This window comes from Ailuropoda melanoleuca, chromosome 15 (assembly GCF_002007445.2).
Source record: "Ailuropoda melanoleuca isolate Jingjing chromosome 15, ASM200744v2, whole genome shotgun sequence".
Lineage (NCBI taxonomy): Eukaryota > Metazoa > Chordata > Mammalia > Carnivora > Ursidae > Ailuropoda > Ailuropoda melanoleuca.
In genome coordinates this window covers 57,863,136-57,884,552 of record NC_048232.1, presented here as the reverse complement: position 1 = coordinate 57,884,552, position 21,417 = coordinate 57,863,136, and the positions used below count along the sequence as shown (strand labels likewise).

Genomic DNA, 21,417 nt, shown 5'->3' with positions numbered 1-21,417 from the left:
CTTCATTAGTTGCGTATAACACCCAGTGCACCATGCAATACGTGCCCTCCTTACTACCCATCACCAGTCTATCCCATTCCCCCACCCCCTCCCCTCTGAAGTCTTCAGTTTGTTTCTCATAGTCCATTCTCTCATGTTTCATTCCCCCTTCTGATTACCCCCCTTTTCTTTATCCCTTTCTTCCCCTACCGATCATCCTAGTTCTTATGTTCCATAGATAGTCATCCAACTCTTAATCTCAGATCAGGTCTTGATCTCAGGGTCATGAGTTCAAGCCCCACACTGGGCCCCACACCGGGCTCCACACTGGGCATGGAACCTACTTGAAAGAAAAAATTAACAAGCTCCAGGCAGCACAACCAATCCATTTTACATTTGCCAAATCATTTATAATGGAAAGAAAAACAGGTGCCATTAGATGCCCCAAATAACATTAAAAGCAAGACAATAATGCAATACTATTTCTCACAAAAAAGAGAAGAAAGTACAGGCAAAGAATTGTATAACCAGCAAGATATTTCTGACCATGATGAAGAAATAGAGGGAAGACTTACCCTCTCTCCTTAACTAAAAAACTAGACTAAATATGTGAAACAAATGTTCACATTTTGTACAACAAGCAGAAAAGGGCATGATTCCTGGTAGGAGAGAAACAAATGAGATGACTGCCACAGCTTACTGTTCAGAGTTTCTAGGCTGCAGTATGAGGAGAGAGAATCCAATGAGGCAGTGGGCTTCCTAGGGTGAGGAGACATAGTTGAGAAGTTTGAGATTCTGACATGGCTAGAATTCACAGGCAGAGCACCAAAGAGGAGAAAGCTACATGCAGACTACAAGTGAAGGGAGGGAGTGACACAGAGAGAGAGAGAGAGAGAGAGAGAGAGGGAGGGAGAGAGAGGGAGAGAGAGAGGGAGAGATCTACAAAGCGTTTCACTCGTGTCTTTAAGCACTTAGTGCATGTGTGTCAGAACACTATCCAACAACTGGCAAGGAATCACTGGAAAAGAACAATTAGAACAGTTTCTGGAATGTGGTATGTCCCTCCCTTCCCCTATGATCCTCTCTGTTGTTCCTTATATTCCTCATATGAGTGAAACCATATGGTAATGGTCTTTCTCTGATTGACTCATTTCACTCAGCATAATACCCTCATTATAATTTCCCTTTCTAATAGTAATTCCTTTTGTCGATATTTGCCATCAGATTGCTGGTGTCAGAGAAGCCTCCAGTCTTGGGCTAATTTCACCTCACTACTAAGGCAATACTCTTCTGAGTACTCTATCTGATGGCCAATCTATTATAATTTTTTACTATTGTGGATGAAGGAAACATGAATTATTTCTGTCTTTGCGTTGCAAAAACTGTTCTAATTGTTCTAATTGCTGATCGGGGTCCATTTTATTCTTTTGCATATAGCTGTCCAGTTTTCCCAGCATCATTTATTAAAGAGACTATCCTTTCCTTACCAAGTATTCTTGGCTCTCCTGTTAAATATTTAGTCAACTGTAACTGTGTGGGCTTATTTTTGAGCTCTGGATTCTGTCCATTGAGCAGTGTCTGTTTCTTGGACTGTACCATACCATTTGATTACTATAGCTTTGTAGTATATACAGTAGTTTGAAATCAGGAAGTGTGATGCCTCTAGCTTTGTTATTCTTTCTTATGCTTGCCGTGGGTTTTCAGGGTCTTTTGTGACTCCAGACAAATTTTAGAATGTTTTTTCTATTTCTATAAAAAAAATGCCACCATTGGAATTTTGATAGGGATTGAATCTATTGGCTTAGGGTAGTATGGAAATTTTAATGATACTAACTCTTTTAATACATGAACACGGGATATCTCTCTATTTGTGACTTCTTCAATTTCTTCCATCAATGTCCTGCCCTGACTTTTGAAAACTGCCTTCTGGCAACAAACTAGAAAAATCCTGGCACTTGCTTCTTTCATTTCCTTTCCCTCAGAGATTGCCCTGTGCTGCCTGTTGTCCAGTATCTGAAAATACCAATCATTATATGTGGATGAAATGCAGTTCCTCCTGAAAATGCAAGAAACCTTAATACTTTCTTTTCAATGACCAATTTCTAGGATCAGAAGTTGATGCAGCCATAACCTCTAATTGTGGTAGATAGGTTTCTTACTTTCTCTTTCTCTTTTTTTTTTTTATTATTGCCCTATATACATGAATTTATATTAATTCAATATTTTACTATTAATCATAGTCATTTGTCGATGGATTTATTTTCCCAAATTTTCTCAATAGAAGTCTCTTCAAGCTGTTCTCTGTGTCCTTTAGATATGCTCCTACTAATCTCTGAGAGCCTCCTTGCTTCATGGCATAACAGAAAGATAGCCTAACCATATAGTCAGTCCCTTCCCTTACTGAAATCAGCTATTTTGTTTTCCTCTCAATAAATTTAATTGACTGTAATTCTAGGTGATGTTTTTTTTTTTCTTTTTTTCTGAGTACTTATTTGGATTTTCCTGGACCCAGATGATTCTATTTCAGATGGGAAAGGAGTTTGGATGAATTATTAGCTTCCTTAATGTTCTTTTACTGTGGTTTCTCTGATATTGTTTGTTTAATAGATGACACATATTTTGATCTGTTTTCCAATTGTTTGTTTGCTCTGCTTTGGGCTCGCTCCTCAGCCAATCTACTTGCTCTGGGTGTTATTGTTTTTACTTATATGTATAGTGAAATTTGTGCTATTATCATTCTCATGGGTATGCCGAGGGCGTACACTGTGGACAGTTATTTGCACTCTGATTGTTCTGAATGGATTTTGGAGGATTCCAACTTGAAGGATTGGATGTTAGAATTTAGATGGTCACCATTATTCTCTCAGGATTCTGTCTTTCTTTCTTTGTCAACTCTGGAATTACAACCTGGGGTTTTGTTGTTGTCTTATACTATTTTGCATTATTGCAGAGTGCTCTGAAGTATTGCCTCCAAATTTATACTTTCTACTTCTCATATTACTTGAAATATCATATATCACCCACCTCCTCACATTATATATTTATATGTTTATTAGGCTAAGTAGATTTAATTAAAATTCTTTCTGCCAAAAAATTGAATTTATGTCTTTTATATTATTTCTATTTTATTCAGGAGATTGGTATCACAAATTATTATCATCATATATATGGGATAGTTTGTTGGCAACAATATGTTTAAAATGTCATATGAAACCTAATTAATAAACTGTGTACCAATAGTGGTTAATCGAGCAGACTCTGATCAATTTTAATATTTGAAAACTGGAATCATCCCTTATAGAGACACCTCAAGAAAACCCTGGGTTTTTTCTTTCTTTTTTTATTTTTCATTTGTAAAACTAATGGCAGTATTAAAATCTCAGCACTGTTATGAAAGATTAATGAGCTACCCATGTAAACTGTATTGCCTAGCATTTAGTAAGTATTTAGCAAATTTTAATAGGTATACTTATTTTCCTTATATATAATTATCTACATTTGAACTTTGCAATTCAATTTGCAGTCACATTATTTACATTTTGTCGTCTCAAAAGAATAGAATTAGAATATATCCTTCTTGACTTAGCATTTATATTGAACTTATAACATTCAAATTCAGACCATCCAAAACATACCATACAGTGCTACATATTTTTAAATTTTACTTTTCTTGAAAAACAATGCTGTTTATGCTCTTGTGTCCAAGAAATATAATGCAGTTTTGTTTTCCAACAGATGATAGAGAATTTTGAAAACTAAAAGTAATTTTTTCAGTATTACTGAATATATGTACTTTTGAAAGTATGGAAATTGAAAAAGTGAAAACAAGATTGAAAATTATTGATAATTCTTCTATACTAAAGTAATAGCTATTAACATCTTTTAGTTTCCAATTTATTTTAACAAACATCACTGTCTTGTAACACTGTAGCTGAACATTTACTCACAAATACAATTTTTGTCCTTGAATAGATTTTTAGAAGTGTAATTGCTGAGTCAAAGGGAATACATGCATTTCATGCCATTTAAAAATACTGACAATATCTGTTGGTGTATGATTAGATTCTAATCCTTTGTATTTTTGTCAATTTTCAAAATTCAGATAAAAATCTTTTACAAATGTAATGCAGCTTTATCTACAGAACCATTACTAGATAACAGAATTTCACTTATAATGTTTTGGTTTAAAATTGCTATGTATTTTCTTATTGAAAAATGTTATAATGATGGATCTGTAAATACATTTTTAACTTATAAATGCAAATTAGAAAGTGACCCAATTCTAGAAGTGGCATCACATATCAAAAGAATGGATGATTCAATGTAAAGTATGGTATACAATAGCTACGTTCTTCTTTATTTCTGATTACATGGGAGATTATCCTTCCACACACCCCTTGAAGGCAGGGGTGGTAATGTGACTAAGTAGTTATGGCCAGTGCACTGTAAGTCGAAGACCATCAGCTCTCCAGATGAAAAACAAATAAATAAAATTATTCTACAACATGATAAAAAACAAAAAGATAAATTCTAGGTATATTAAAAATCTATCCATGAAAAAAACAAAAACAAAATAAAGGAGACTGTCCGTATGACATCAAAATTGGGAAGGATTTCTTAAATACTATATCAAAAAAAGCCATATGTATGAAATAAATTTGAAATCAAAACCACTACACTGCAAAAGTCAGACCAGAAGAAGATAATTGTGGGAATTCATAATGCCGGGCTAGATAAGATTTGATAAAACACATGCCTCCCTGGATGAAAGTAGTTGAAAAGCAAAGCAGTGTCCGGAAAACTGGGCCTCCTTTGCAGTTTCTGGGCTGAAAACAGCCAGATCCTTGCTGCGGCTCAATGTACTCTTCCAGGGAGTAAATGCTTAGAGAAACATTTAACTTTGGGGGTCACTACTCCACGTGCTCCCTGCCTGCACGCACGTCACCAGCACAGCTTGTTCTAATCACAGGTACACTCCCTACGCCACTGTCCTGTTTATTAAAGCGTCACATTCTTTCTTGTTTTTCTTATTCCCTTCATGTATTGATAACGTTCACAATAAAAGTGGAGGCAGTTTGGCTTGGGACCTTTTTCCCCTAGAGCGTCTGGTTCCTACACCCTCTCCTTTCTCCTACTAAGATTACTAAGTAATCTTTTCATTCATTGCCTCAGGGTTTGCTCACCAAACCCAACGGCAAATGTAATACTTGGGGAAGATACCTAAATATTTTCAACATAAGCAAAGATAAGCGTATATGTGTGTATCTCTACACGTATATTTAAAACTTCTACAAATCAACAACAAAATTAAAAATAACCCTAGAGAAAAATATGACTAAAGAAAATGACCAGTAATTCTTATTTTTCTTTTTCAGAATTCTTCCCTTCTCCGCCTTTGTTAAGCCTTTCTCCCAATTCCTAATATTCTTTCTTATAATTTATAACTATTCATAAATTCTTTCTTGTGTTAATTCATTGAAGACACATTGTTGGCCTGCTATGTCCTAGACATCATGTAATGGTTTGGGGGACAGTCCATTTTCACTTCTGAAGTTCTTTATTCATATGATACTTTATCCTCACACTGAGCTCAGGGAGACCTAGTACCCAACTAGAAGTGGTACAGTTTCCAGACTATATTTGATTTTAGACAAAATAGGATTCAAGGAGTCTTCTGACCATTCCAGATATGTTTATACTTTTTAAACAAATGATCAGTAATCCAAATAAATCAGGGATTGGAAGATAACACAAAAATGTAGAATAGAATGGGAAAAAAAATTAGATCTCCACTAATCTTGCTGATGTTAATTTTGCTTTTTTTGCAGTCTATGCATTATTGTTAACAGCTAGACTTCTAGTGAGTACGTCAAGCAAGGCCATGTAGATACGCCATTCCAGGACTTAACAAGAATTACCAGGAAAATAATTCTGTAACTCAAGTTCTCAAAGATATGTTTGGACCTAGCCCAAACTTTAACTTCCTTTATGACTTCTCTTTCTTTGAACCAGGTTCCCTCCCAGGTGCTCTTTTCAGTGCACTTACTCCAAGATCAATATTAGGCCCATGCTTCTAGTTCTTCCATTTTCATTACGTGATAGTATGAGGACGTAGACATTACCTTAATGTTTGTCTTTCTCTTTTATTTTTGTTCTGTTTCTCATCAAGGGACTTTTTTTTTTTTGCATTACCATTGTCAGTGTTCATTTGTCCAGAAATAACTGAGATTTGCTTTTTATTTTTATTTATTCCACATCAATATAAAGCAGTGCATTGACTTTATGTTAAGATATTAATAATCTGTGAAAATCATATGTATGAAATTAGAAACAACGTTAGTTACACAGGCGAAGGGTGAGTTTTATAAAGGCCTGGCTTTTGATACATATGAAGACATACTTACATCCAAAATTAATTGTCAGTAATTCTGTGCCCCTTTTCCACAGGATAGAATGTTTAAATTTTGTCAAATGAAGCATATTTTTGAAATACTCGATAAAATGAGATGCCTGCGAAAACGTTCCACGGTGTCGTTCTTGGGAGTTCTTGTCATTTTCCTTCTCTTTATGAACTTGTACATTGAAGACAGCTATGTTCTGGTAAGTTCTGGAGGTTAATTTTTTTTGTTGTTGCTGTTACAAATAAGGTCTAAGTCAAATTAGGCTTAGTCCGATTGTAACCTAACTTCAATCCCAGGCTACTGGAATAGCCTTGGTTTGAGCAAAACTATAACATGTAAACTTCCTATCTAGCTACTTTTTGTATTAGTTCTATAATACCAGCATTCCAATTATTTTGATTTATGTTGCAATGTGTTCTTTAATGCTGCACATAGTAGTTCAAATATGTATATTTGGTTATAAATAAATTAACTATCATCACTATGCTGAATTAATTTTATGTATAGCCATAATAATTTTTGAGCTTTAATTTTATATATGTAGAATTTTTTTTAAAAATTCCTTAAAAATAGTCCTTACTTTCTCAATTTTTTTACATTATCATCAAAATTTTTTAAATCTTATATTTTAATTAATGATACTAATTATGCTCTTTTGTTAAGAGGTAATATTTTATTATAATGTATGACACCTCATTTGATTTTGAATAATCATAAATGGCCACCATGTTATATATTTATATTCACTGAAAAGTAGTATAGAACCTCAAGAACTAGAGATAATGATGTGAAAAACTATTCAGTAGTTTAAAAAAGATAAATTAGTATATAATATATAAATAAATTTTTAAGTAAGTTCTAGAAATATACAAAAGGACTTACTCTGGCTAATTCTGAGAACTCAATTTGTTCTATTATTTGTTATCATTATAAGTATCACATCATTTCATGTCTGATGAGAATAACATGGACATTTTTGCTTATTCGCTTTCTATCTGAATTGAACTTAAGATGTCTGGAAAAATCCTAGTCTTTATGTTATTACTCCTGTTCACGTATTCCAGAAAATCAAAATCTTTGGACACAGAGAGGACTGAAAAGTACTTTCCACCATGCAAGCATGCTGAAAGTTTCAGTGAATATCTTAGCAAGAGAAAATCTGACAATAACCACAAAGGGCATTTCCAGTAAAATGTTTTATTTCATTAATTGAACATGATATTACCTATCCGTGATTTGCCATGTACTATTCTATATCAGTAAGCCAACCATTTGATCGTAGTTGGGACAGATCCTCTCAGGAGGTCTTCTGTAAAGCATCTTGCTTCCATTAGCATTGTTCTTTGATGACAAAATTCTGCCAGATTCCTAGATCCTGACTCTGCCTATGGCTTTTACATTCACATATACTTCTTGATCTTGTGGTCCCTTCATTCTGTTATCCATAGAAATCACACAGATGAATGGAATTTGACTAGGCATGATTTAGGTAAACATAGCAAACTGGAGAAACTTACTGATGAGATGTTTTGACCTTTTTTTAAACCTAATTGTTAGGTTTATGAGACTTAAAGACAAGGCCCACGTGATCACCCTATTTTTTCTGGATAAAATTAAAGATCATAAATTATTGAGGAGAGCTTTTGATAAATGATTTAATTTTGTAATAAAAATTTATCTCTTGCATCTGTGTCTACTGGTAGCAGTTAATCACATCTTGTAAATCAAACACATGGTGTTGGCAGGATGCTTATTGTATTCAATGACTCACTGCATTTGTGAGACACTGTCAAACGCAATTTCAGTATTTCATTTTAAACAGACAAAAGACCATTGTATGCGACAAACATCCTTATATCTTGTTGATATAGAACCTCTCCAAATTCATTATAAAATGTGTAAGGAGTAATAGGATGTGTGTCTATAAGAGGATCAAGTACTATTGCCCTGTCTTGTGGATTTTTACACATTTCTATCCAAGCTTCAGTCCTACCCATCTAACATAAAAGGTGTGACTTAATGAAGCAGCTCTTACTCTAGAGTACTTTCTCAGTGAAATTTTCTCTGGCTAGATTATGCATATATCTAGTCAATTCACAAATCAGCCCAAGTGTAGAGAAGAGATTGCTCCTTCATTTTAAAAATTGTAATTAGGGCGCCTGGGTGGCACAGCGGTTCAGCATCTGCCTTTTGCCCAGGGTGTGATCCCGGGGTCCTGGGATCAAGTCCCACATCAGGCTCCTCCCCTGGGAGCCTGCTTCTTCCTCTCCCACTCCCCCTGCTGTGTTCCCTCTCTCACTGGCTGTCTCTATCTCTGTCAAATAAGTAAATAAAATCTTTAAAAATAAATAAACAATAAAAATTGTAATTATTTTTATATATTAAGTTAGAAAAAGTGAGTTAAAATGATGGTTAANGAGTTAAAATGGTGGTTAAATACAAGCACTCCCCTTACTGAAAATTTAATGACAGTATTTTTATTAGTTTAATTTCTCACTATTTACTAGATGCTTGTTTGTTTGTTTTTTTACCTAAATGCATTACAGCTAAATTTTATCCCAAGGCTTAATATGTATAAAGATTTAAAACATTTAAATAATTAATGTAAAACTGCATTAAAATTGTTTTTCTAAAAATGTTTAATAGCCAGGGAAAGCCAGCCACCTACTAGTATACAATGTAGTTTCTTTGTAACACTTGTCCCTTTTGACCCTTTTATCCATGTTTATTTCAGTTTTTACAAAATTATCTCATTCAGGATTTTTTTTTTTTCCCTTGACTCCAGAATGCCACAATGTGTACAATTTGCTAAGCATAGACATTAGTAGATCTTTCTTTTCCTGCCTTCCTTATTTCAGGGGGAAATAATAGTTATAATTCAGAGAAATCACATAAACAATTACAAGTAAAAGATCTCTGGAGTTACTTAGCACATTCTATTCTGCAGTGTTTGCTAGAAAATCCATTTGTGGCCTGAAATCCTTGGTATATAATAGTTTAATGTATTGCTTACATATTCAGGATATTTGTGCCTTTCATTGGGAAAGGAAGCCAAGCTCAGTGTAAGAGACAAATACTGTTACAAGGCAAACTAAGTAGAAGAGACGCTACATGCCCAATCAACTTAGCCTCTGGGCTGTGAGCATCTTCAAAGTAGCCACCAGGGTATACACTTAGTCTGTAGCTAGTCCATTGAATTGCATTCCTATCCAGAAAATGATTGTCATAAAGCTTTGTCTTATTACTGAGAAATACGCCATGGCACAGTAGCTACAGGAGGAAGGTATCCAGGGAGAGCCTAGCTGTTCAGGTAGATGCCTCTGGAAAGCAGCCAACAAGGCTGACTCAGGTGAAAGTTGCATTATTTATTTATGCTGAAAAGTGTAAAGGAGCTTGTTCTTGAGAATTTAATAAAGTGCTTTCATATAACTTCCATTTCATTTTATATTCTGTTATGTCCTTCAATCAGGATGAATGTACTCTATCTTAACACAGAAAAGGTCTGGATTTTTACACATTCAAGATAGAATTCTTAAAGAAATATTCAATATCCTGCACTTCCTTTAGAATGTAACATCACATAAGAACAGAATGGTAAAATGAATTCAGAATTGTGACTACTGTGATTTTTTATAGATATTTCTCCTAGACCCTATTGATAATGGGCATTATTACGTTATTAAAGAAGTTGGTGCTGAACTGAGCCCTTAGTTACTTTTTAGCAATCCTAAATTTATTTTAAAACTCTAATAATATTTTATAGGTTTTCAGAAAGACAAAGATGAAGATATTTATGTGTAAAGAAATTGTGGTAATCAGAATCAATAGATATTCAATTAGTATATTTATAAGAAATATAGAATTCAAGGTATAATTTCATGTATTTTGAATGTCTATAACTTATAGATGGCAAACATTATAAATATTGTAAAAGACAACATATTTTTCTCAGTTATCAAAACAATATAAAATATAGAAATACAGTATTGAAGACCAAGTATAGGTTTATAAATATAATTGAGGGGCTCCTGGGTGGCTCGGGGCACCTGGGTGGCTCAGTCGTTGAGCGTCTGCCTTCGGCTCAGGGCATGATCCCAGCATTAAGGGATCGAGCCCCACATCAGGCTCCTCCGCTATGAGCCTGCTTCTTCCTCTCCCACTCCCCCTGCTTGTGTTCCCTCTCTCGCTGGCTGTCTCTATCTCTGTCAAATAAATAAATAAAATCTTTAAAAAAAACATAATTGAATATACAGAAGAGATATTTAGAATGGATCTTGAATTAGCAAAGACCAGATTGAAAGCTCTTCCCAGTCATGCTCTACTATTCTCAATTTATTCTAAGACAATTCCAGTCTGGCCATTGATTTAAAATTTTGAGTCAGTCTCTTTTTCCATTGATGTTTGAATGTGATGCAAAGTATTGAATGTTCCAAATGAGGTAAAATTTGTATTTGAATCCTCTCTAATCTTTTATAACAGGGTTTAATTAAAGTTTTGTTGACCACAGGCAGATAATATGAGGACCAAATTGGTTCAAATGCATTTACTTCCTCTATTTTGTTAATTGCTTGAACATGCCTGACCTGCCATTCTATAGGGAATAGTAGAAATAGGTCCATATAACATCACACAGTACAGTAGACACTTGCCAAAAACAACAACAAAATTCTCTGAATAGGTTATCTTTGAATATATTCTACCTGTGGTAGTAAGCCTTATACAAAGGCCAAATAAGTTGATATTTTGCTAATAATGTATAACAAATAAAGACTTGATCAAATCGTGATAAGATAATTAAATCTACTATTGAACTTATACTAAAGAAGAGAGAAAAAGAGACCAATTAATAATTAACAGGATATATTTTAAACTAAATATGAATCTATTTTTGTAATATAAACCTTCTCAAAGATTGAATGACATAAGTCCATTACCAATTACATAAAAGGGATCTTAAACATTAAAGGACCAGACTTCAACTCCAATGGAATACTACACACACACACACACAAACACACACACACACTTACACACACACACACATACACAAGCAACAAGCAAACATGTCATGGGAAAAACTAGTCAAGTTCTGAAGACATTTCCTTGACTTAGTACAAATGTAACTTAACTAAGATATCTTGAAGACATGTGGAAAAAACACTGATGTCACAAGGACCATGGCTATCTATTCTCAACAATCTTTGATTATAGTGGCCATATAAGTGACTGACTAAAACTTCTTGATTAAAAAATTACCCAGAAATAATTATATAGAAATAATGTGTTGGTATTATTGAACAATGCTTAAAGAAGATGAAATAGCTTAATATGACTCAAATATGGGAAACTCAGTAAGAATTAGCTTTACATGATGTAAAGTAGATTATTGTGAAATTTTAAGATCGTTGAATCATTGTAAAGAATTTGAATTTTAACATAAAGGCAGTGGGAGTTTTCATGTAGAGATTTTTTTGTCAAGAGAATGCCATTATTAATGTATGCTGTGGAAAAGCAAATGGAAGAGAAATATAAAGAAAACAATAGGGTAGGAGAGCCTGGAGTAGAGACTCTAGGTGGGAATTCAGGGGAGAGATGAGGTTCTCCAGCCTGTGGTGCCAGTAGTTGGGATTTATATAATACCCAAGTTACATAGCAACCATATGTTCACTGTGTAAGAAGAAACTTTCTTTAATCCATGACCATCTATTATGTATTTATTTTCCCTGCCTCCTTCTTGGCATTCAGGAAGGAGACAAACAACTTATAAGGGAAACATCCACACATCAGCTGAATTCAGAACGTTATGTGCACACTTTCAAAGATTTCTCTAATTTCTCAGGAGCCATCAACGTCACCTATCGCTACTTAGCTGCCACACCTCTACAAAGAAAGCGTAAGTATCCCTCCACCTGCAAATCAAGAACACATAAAGCGTTTTTGTTTTAAAATAATGACAGCTGGACTCATTTGTATCACAATAAAACTTTACGGCCTTTACTAATATATATTCTTTGGGAAGTAATTCAGTTTTTCTTCGCGAATTGCAGTGACTGATCCAGTTCCATTAATAACCAAAAAAAGAAACTTTTTAAAATGCCTAATTGTAATATAAACTTCCAGTTTGCTGTGGAACCTCATAGAGGGACTGAGAAAAATCAATTTATTTTAATTTTTAAAACTTCCCTTTTAAAAATAACTTTTAAAAAACCTCTAATACTTTGGTTTTTATGACTTGCCACCGCTTTTGAAGTAGTGAAAGTCATTGTTTTAGCAAGGTGCTGTGACCAATTACCACAAACTAGGTAGTTTAAAATGATGCAAATTTATTCTCTCATATTTCTGGAGACCAGACATTCAAAATCAAGGTGCTGACAGAGCCGCTCTCCTGAAATTTATAGGGGAGAATCTTTTCTTGACTCTTTCCGCTTCTGGTCGCTCTTGCCATTCCTTGGTTTGTGGGGGCATAACTACAATCCCAGGTTCCGGCTCCAAGGGTCTTCTTCCCTTCATCTCTGTGCCTGTGTTCTCTCCTCTTCTTCAGGGATACCAGTCATTGCATTTAGAGCCCACTCTAAATCCAACATAATTTATCTCAAGATCCTTAACTAATTATATCTGCAAAGACTCTATTTTCAAATAAGGTCACATTCTAAGGTTCCAGGTAGACCTGAATTTTTGAAGAAAACTGCTCAACTCACTATCGGTAGATTGGATTTCAAGACATCATAGACTGTAGAAGAAATCATGATCTAATTAATGTACCACTAAGAGAGCATAAGCATTATCAGTTTTAATTGTAAGATGGCATCAATTGCAATATTCAACCTGATTTTTAAATGTTTCTTTGTGAAAATAAGACTCACGAAATCAATGAAACACAGTGATACCATGAATGTCTCAATAGGTCATGTGGGGACCACAGAAATTAAGTTCCCTGTTAAGAAGTGTTTATACAAGTGAGTCTGTGATCATCAGGTTGAGGACATTATAACTTAATTTAATTCAGGCTTCTTTAGGTCGATCTTCCATTCATTCCTTCATTTCAAATAACTATCGCTCTTAAGCTTTCTTCTAATTGCATGAGACTGCCAATGTTTATTTTTATTTCCATCTGTTACACTACCTTTGTGCAAACATTACTGATTCTCCCTTTCCATCCGAAGTTTACTAATGTGTATTGGCACATATGCCACTGCTTTATACAAAGAGGTGATATAAAACAGAGGGTACATGCAGGGCACTTTGGATCTTGGCCCCACGCTACTCACTGGATGTTACACTTTGCGCAAGTGAACGAGTGTCCTTGTGATTGAGTTTCCTTTCCTCATCTCTAAAGCAGAAATGATGACAAGTACAAAGCTGTCTCAAAAGACGGTGAGGAATATTCAAGATACATATTACAGGAAAAATGCATAGATTCCTACCTTTAATGTAGAAAGTATTTTTGTAGTATTGGCTATTCTAGGGCATTAGTAAAGGCTGGTATCCTCAGTTGAATGGTACCAGAGAATATATTCATTTTTCAAAAGAAGTTAGGGTCATAAATCCAGGTATTTAAACAAAATGTGTAAATCTCTACCTCTCTGACAGACTTGTAAGAAAGATTATTCTTGGAAAGGGCTTTTTCAGTATTGCATAAGTCACAACAAGTAGGTGTCTGTATTAAAACAGTGATCTTGGTGAATATAAACATTTTCCTATTTTTCAACTAGTGGTTAGGAAATTTTATTCAGTTCTGAATCATGGTGAGAATCAGAGCTTTAAAGAGTGAAAATATTTCAAGAAAGAGACATCTACACTTCTTAGAAGTAAACTGCCATTTCACAAAGTTTTATTTTATTCCCTACAAATATCCAGTTTCTAATTTTAGATTTTAGGTGTCTGAATAAATATTTTCCCCACAAAAAATTGCTCTAAAATGTGTTTCAAAATAAGGAAAGCAGTTATATTCATATATTGGAACAATGTACTATGCATTTGAATAATAATGCAGTCTTTAAACATAGTTTATAATTTTGTTTACATTCTAATTAACATTCTAGGTAAATTTCAAAATACATTTGTGAAGTCCAATTATTAATTTTTCTGGTGTGAGATAATGACAGTGATCAAAGAAAAATGAAAATGTAACATGTTTTCTATGAAAAATTTAAAGATGATTAAAAGAATGAGTTATGCTTAATTTTCTTTTTTATCATTTGAGACTATTTGTCATCCTTAACTGTAAATTCCCTTCTCCTTCTGCATTTTTTAATAGTGTGGATATTATCCAAACATCAATCTTCTCTAACGGGCATATATGAGCTACAAAACACCTTAAATCATGTTTTTATTTCATAAACAAATGTTTACAGCAATAAGGCTCATATGTCATTGTGGTTAAAATGCATTTTTACCAAAGAAAAATCAATTGTGTATTAAGTACATAGCCTTTATATATTTAGCATACGGCTTCACTCACAAAATATTCTACACATATGATTTACTAGATTTACCTAATACCGTAGCAGGCCTAAGGGGAAAAGATTTTTTATGTTATTCAAAACCTACTTCACATTTAATCTGTCTTCTTTCTGAATTCTTTCACTCAGGGTTTCTTACAATCGGACTTTCGTCAGTGAAACGAAAAAAAGGAAACTATTTACTTGAGACAATCAAGTCAATTTTTGAGCAATCCAGCTATGAAGAGCTGAAGGAAATTTCAGTGGTGGTTCACCTAGCGGACTTTAATTCATCCTGGCGTGATGTCATGGTCCAGGATATTACACAGAAATTTGCCCACCATATTATTGCAGGAAGATTAATAGTTATACATGCTCCAGAGGAATATTACCCAATCCTGGATGGCCTTAAAAGAAATTACAATGATCCAGAAGACAGAGTCAGATTTCGTTCTAAGCAAAATGTAGATTATGCTTTTCTGCTTAATTTTTGTGCCAATACTTCAGACTATTATGTAATGCTTGAAGATGATGTTCGATGCTCAAAAAATTTCTTAACTGCTATCAAGAAAGTCATTACATCCCTAGAAGGAACCTACTGGGTAACTCTTGAGTTCTCTAAGCTTGGCTACATTGGAAAACTTTATCATTCTCATGATCTCCCACGTTTGGCACACTTTTTATTAATGTTTTATCAAGAAATGCCTTGTGATTGGTTACTGACTCATTTTAGGGGTCTTTTAGCTCAGAAGAATGTGATCCGTTTTAAACCATCTCTCTTTCAGCACATGGGTTATTATTCTTCATATAAAGGAACTGAGAATAAGCTGAAGGATGATGATTTTGAAGAGGAGTCATTTGACATCCCTGATAACCCTCCTGCAAATCTTTATACCAACATGAATGTTTTTGAAAATTATGAAGCAAGCAAGGCTTACAGTAGTGTTGATGAGTACTTTTGGGGGAAACCACCTTCAGCAGGAGACGTCTTTGTGATTATATTTGAAAATCCAATTTTAATTAAAAAAATTAAAGTGAGTACTGGAACAGAAGATCGGCAAAATGACATTTTGCATCATGGAGCCCTAGATGTTGGGGAAAATGTTGTAGATTTCAAACAAAGTAGACAATGTGTTACTTACTTAAGACTAGGGGAATTCAAAAGTGGAAACTTTGAAATGTCAGAGGTGAATCAAAAAATTCCATTTGATATAAATTGTATAAGGATATATGTTACCAAAACACAAAAGGAATGGCTGATTATTAGGAGTATTAGTATTTGGACTTCTTAGCCAATTAAATCGATACATCCAGTTTCTGAAGCAGGCTTTCCTGTTTCCTTTTTTGCTATCTTCCTCTTTTCCTACTTTTGTCCGTTGGAGGGAAAGCAATGGATGGGATATTTTCAAAGAAAAGTCTATCATTTTAGCAGTTTTGATTTACATATTGTCAACATAATTTTATTTCAATCCACACTTGTATTTATTTTAACTCCTGAAGTTGAATATCAGTCCACAGTAATGCTACTTTCATTTATATTTTTAATGTGATCATGTTAGTTCCAAAATTTCAAGTAAATGTAAAAAGGTGACACGAAGGATTTAAAATGACAAAATTTAGTTTGATGGATGGTGAGTCTTGAAAAATAGTTGCCAACTGTATGCTCTTCTCAAGAATTAAACATTCATTATATCATCAGATAGCTTTTATTAAGCATCTGTGTGAATATGCAGTTGGTTAGAATGATAATTTTTTTTCTTGTAAACATAGGTTTTCATAGACTTCTGTCCAACTACAATGAATACCTCCTTATAGAAGTGATGTCTTTACAACAGAATTTTGTGCATAGGTGGAGTGATGGAAAGAAAAAAATGACTTAAAAANCATGCTCTTCTCAAGAATTAAACATTCATTATATCATCAGATAGCTTTTATTAAGCACCTGTGTGAATATGCAGTTGGTTAGAATGATAATTTTTTTTTCTTGTAAACATAGGTTTTCATAGACTTCTGTCCAACCACAATGAATACCTCCTCATAGAAGTGATGTCTTTACAACAGAATTTTGTGCATAGGTGGAGTGATGGAAAGAAAAAAATGACTTAAAAATATTTCTCCCCTGATTATTTATATAAAAAGGGGCATTGTTCATTGTATAAAAACACTTAATTGAGCACCTATTGTTAATAAATTTTCTGTGGGAAGCAGTCTTTTTCTAGATTCCCTTTTGCAAAAGGAATAGTTATGCTCAATATTTTCGAGTTATATTGGGTACCTACATTTAATAGAAGAAATTAGAGAAGGCCTATAGTTAGTTCATTCTTACAAACATTTCAGTATATGCAGAAAATTTTTGAAATTGATTTTATATGTTTTGTATTAAAATTCATATAATTGAAATTGTAATCTATCATATACTTTTTTTTAAGTTAAATGGACATCTTATAAAAGAGAAAAGTAGGAAACATAGAAATCAGTTAACTTTTCTATATTCAGAGCTAGTTCATAGTAAAGCCAAAGTGAGAGATCAGATGTTCTGATATCCAGACAGCACCCTTTCCCTTATATAGAGATTGCTCCTCACATAAATTATGCTTTCTGTTTGCCTCTACCTAAGTCTCAGATAGTAAGTTATGCTATCTTGAAATGGTCAGTATAATTCTTCCATATGTCACATTATCATTCTGTGGAATAAGCCGAAAGGTGTCTGAAATGATACTCTTGTATATGCACTCACATGGTGAGCAAACTTAACTTTTACTGTAAGGGACTGGACAATTGTGCCTAAACCATGTGTCCTATTAAAGCATTTCAGGACACCTTAGTGCATCCTAAAGACATTGGTTGTCCAGAACGCCCTGAACTTATCTGACCCTTTCTATCTTTTGACAAACAGCAAAGATGAAGGGGTTTACTATGAAGATATGAAAAGTACTTCATGTGTGTTTATGGAGAGGCTCAAATGCGTATGTTTCTATAAATTGGAAAGTATTTTATTGACTCTTATCCAAATTGATCAAATTAGAAACTCATAAAAATTTGGGAATTTTTTTTCTTTTATTGATACAATAGCTACTGTGTATTTTCTTCGCATCCAGTTGCTATAGTATAATAAAGAGAAAATATGAATCTATAAATATTAATATTTTGTTGCACAACTAAGTCTTAAAGTCATAAGAAAAAATGAACACTGCCACTAAACTATAATCTTTGCCTTGATTTGGAGGATATTTGCCAGACATTTAAAGATATTCTGTTTCCTTGGCATTTCTCATCCTCTTTCATTAACTGGCTGTTTGCATAATGTTCTACGTATATCTCAGAAATTACAAATGATCTTTTTTCTGCACTTTTAATGACAAAAGGTACACAACAAAGACATGTAATATCAAGACTTAGGCAGACTCCATGAAGTGACTGTAATCTTCACAGAGTCTGTGTAGGTTCTGGGAGTGTTTCCAAAGACCAGCCATTGACATCAACTTCTGGAAAATGTTTCAAGAAATGTTGCCGAGGGTAACAACGAAATCAAATGTTTGCTAGAGAATTATAAATGCAAAGTGATTTTAAGGGGTTACATTTTACCTTAAACTTGATCTTTTCATTATGGAAACCAGGTTTGAATAAGCTGGTCAGTCACCTAAGGATGTCTTTATGTTTTCTTTATATATTAAGTGGAGGTCACCTTTTTAAGGAAAGACTTTGACAAACAAACCTTCTCCATTAGAGAACAAGGGGACAAATAACCTTTCTCTTTCTAAAAGATAATCTTACCAAACATTCTTTACATGAGTCAATGTTGCATTCCCTATATTTAGAAATTCTGAATAAGGCTCCTGTAATCTTGTCTCAGAAGCATAGAGCAAAAAGAGTTATTAGGTTTAATTATGTTCAATCTGTTATTAATCATTATGTCTCATCAATGTCCCTTTGCAGTAAGTTTTTAAAAATACATATTATTTTCTTTGTTACAAATATCCATTGAAAAACACTGGAATGTAACACAAAAGTTGAGTTATTTAATTGCTACGTAAATAAGATGCTGACAGGGTTCAAGCACAAAATATGGTATGTACCTTAAATAATGTCTCAATTTGTTTACTTTAAACTGACTAAAAAGCTTATTTACATTTAAATTTCTTCTCCTTAAGGGAGACTTTTCAGCATTTATAAACATCAAAGAAAAGCATTCATAAAAGCACAATAAAAATATGGAAATTACACATTTTTGGGAAATACACATTAAACAGCAATAACATGTCTGGATATAAAAATACATAAAAGTGTTAATATAAGCACTGTTGCATTATCACCAAAAAAACAATAACTTTTATAAGATAGATGTTTTCCAGATATAAAAATATAATTTAGAAACCAAGCATCATTTAGAACTACTTTTCTCATATAGCTACACTTATGAGACTAGAACATTCCATTTCTTACTGAACCATTGTTCTCTGGGTTTTTATAAAGCTATCGTAGAAAAACTATGCTGTACAATAATGGCACCCAAATGAAGGAAATATTTACAAATTACAAGGTATGGTAGGGAAGGCACTTGCACTTCTAAATGTCCATATAGCAAGCATCACTCAATATTTGCCAGTTTGTCAATATGTCCTTTAGAACATGACACCCAGGATTAACATGGAAAACTCTACTCTCAGATTCCTCCAGCATCTGAACATAACAGTGTGATCCTCTTCCTTTGCCTCGTCAGTATTTCCACTAGCACTGTTTGAGATTACATTTATTTTTATCACCATACTACTGACTAATAAAGCTCGCATTCAAACTTCATGACATTCATTACACAATTTCTTGATAAAATTTGATTTGCCATTTTGTGTATGTTCAGTTGATTTTTTTGAAGGTTTCTTGTAAAATTTAGTATTAATTTCAAGAGAATTTCATTGTTTCTTCTGACCCATGACNCGTATGTTCAGTTGATTTTTTTTTGAAGGTTTCTTGTAAAATTTAGTATTAATTTCAAGAGAATTTCATTGTTTCTTCTGACCCATGACCCCATATTTTCCAGCTCTTGATTCCATCATTCAGTGTTTTAACATAACTCCCCAGCTTTCTAGTACCACAGATTTGGTATGTGTGCCTTTTGTCCTCTCAGGAAATACAATTGAAAGGTCACGTAGACCTGAGCTTGAAACCCAGTTCTGCAGTGACTGACCTCCAGATCTGAGGAAAGTTATTTAACCTTTTTGAATCTTAGTTCTTTCATCTGTGAGGTTGAAATTATTTTACCTTGTTTGTTGTTCGAGCTGAAAAGGAGATAACAAAATAATCAATCAAGAAATAAATGTTTCTTTTGGTTTTAGCCATGTTATATATGTTAAAAAAGCATATGGCCCTTCAAAACACAACCAGAGGGCTTCATCCTGATCAATATCACAACTTCATTACCCAATAGAAATGTCATCCAGACCACTTTTTATATTTATATTGTTAAAGAATGTCATGTAGGACTATGTAAATGCCTTCCTAAAATCAAGATATATTATATTCCTGTCATTCTATTACTCTAGAAACCTCATCCAAAATTTATAACAGTTGTTCCTAATATTTCCATTGTAAATATTAATGATCTTTTCTTTTAAAGAAATCTAAACCTATTTATTTTGAAAAATTAAGAAAAAAGGCTCTTTGTAATTTCTAAAATTTTGCCCAGAATCTACAGTAAGCTCACAGAGCTGCAGTTTACAGAGTCTTCCTTTTTGTAATATCAAGTTTCTATTCTTTTGTTTATTTTTTCCATTACTGGCAAAATTTATCAGTGCACTAGCTTATAAATTACCTAGGCTGTGTTGTTCAAACTTGAAAACAGGCTTCTCCTTTCCTTGTCTACCTTGAGTTTCATCATTTAGATTTCTACTGCTTTGAATTTCTTCTTGGTTCATTTCAGGATATTCTTGTCAGAAGCAAGAAGGTCATAACAAAATGTAATTTGGTTAGTTCTTGCTCTTTGTCTTTTGTTTGCTTTGAACACTTTGTTTTTGAATGTTCCAAAATTATTGCATCATTGCATATATGGGTGTGTGTATCTATGTCTAGATAGATCTGTGTGTGTGTGTGTGAGTATACCTATATGTATACATATACATAGATGTGTATACATGTAGATATCAATGTGTGTGTACATATTTGAATATATATGTATTTGTGTGTGAATGTTTGTGAGAGCAAGAGGAGAGAGGAAAAAGATGAGGGAGAGGTGTGTGTATCTCTAGCATTATTTTTGACAACCACACATCCACTTATTCTTGGCTTTAGTGTTCCTAACACACTGCCTTCCTGGTTGTGTCTCCCTTCTGAACTGGCTTTTGGTTATGTGTTCTTACATATTTTGTACATCACATTCTCTGAAAAAATCATAGCTCATTAGAAATTTTTGTGCAACCTGTTAGATTCTCTAAATTCCTTTAACGGCGTATTTGTTTATTAGAAGATCCTATGTCTCTCAAAACAGGACTTGACTTTTAGAATTACAGCTTTAAATTTATTTGAATTTCTTAACATTTGAAGCTTGAAATATGAGTTGCAAAGCATTCTCTTTCTAAGCTATAAATACTATGAAAGCAAGG

General features: G+C 33.5%; 1 protein-coding gene across 4 annotated transcripts in view; it reads left to right on the top strand.

Annotated features, from left to right (window-relative positions):
• MGAT4C (MGAT4 family member C) overlaps window positions 1-16,617 on the top strand; it is a 719,604-nt gene extending 702,987 nt beyond the window's left edge. For all 4 annotated transcript variants that reach the window (XM_034644547.1, XM_034644548.1, XM_034644549.1 and 1 more), the window contains 3 exons: window positions 6,427-6,579; window positions 12,126-12,273; window positions 14,972-16,617. In XM_034644547.1, the coding sequence (XP_034500438.1) occupies window positions 6,427-6,579; window positions 12,126-12,273; window positions 14,972-16,113 (1,443 nt within the window). In that variant the 3' untranslated portion in view covers window positions 16,114-16,617. The remainder of the gene's footprint in view (window positions 1-6,426; window positions 6,580-12,125; window positions 12,274-14,971) is intronic.
• The last annotated feature ends 4,800 nt before the right edge of the window (window positions 16,618-21,417 follow it).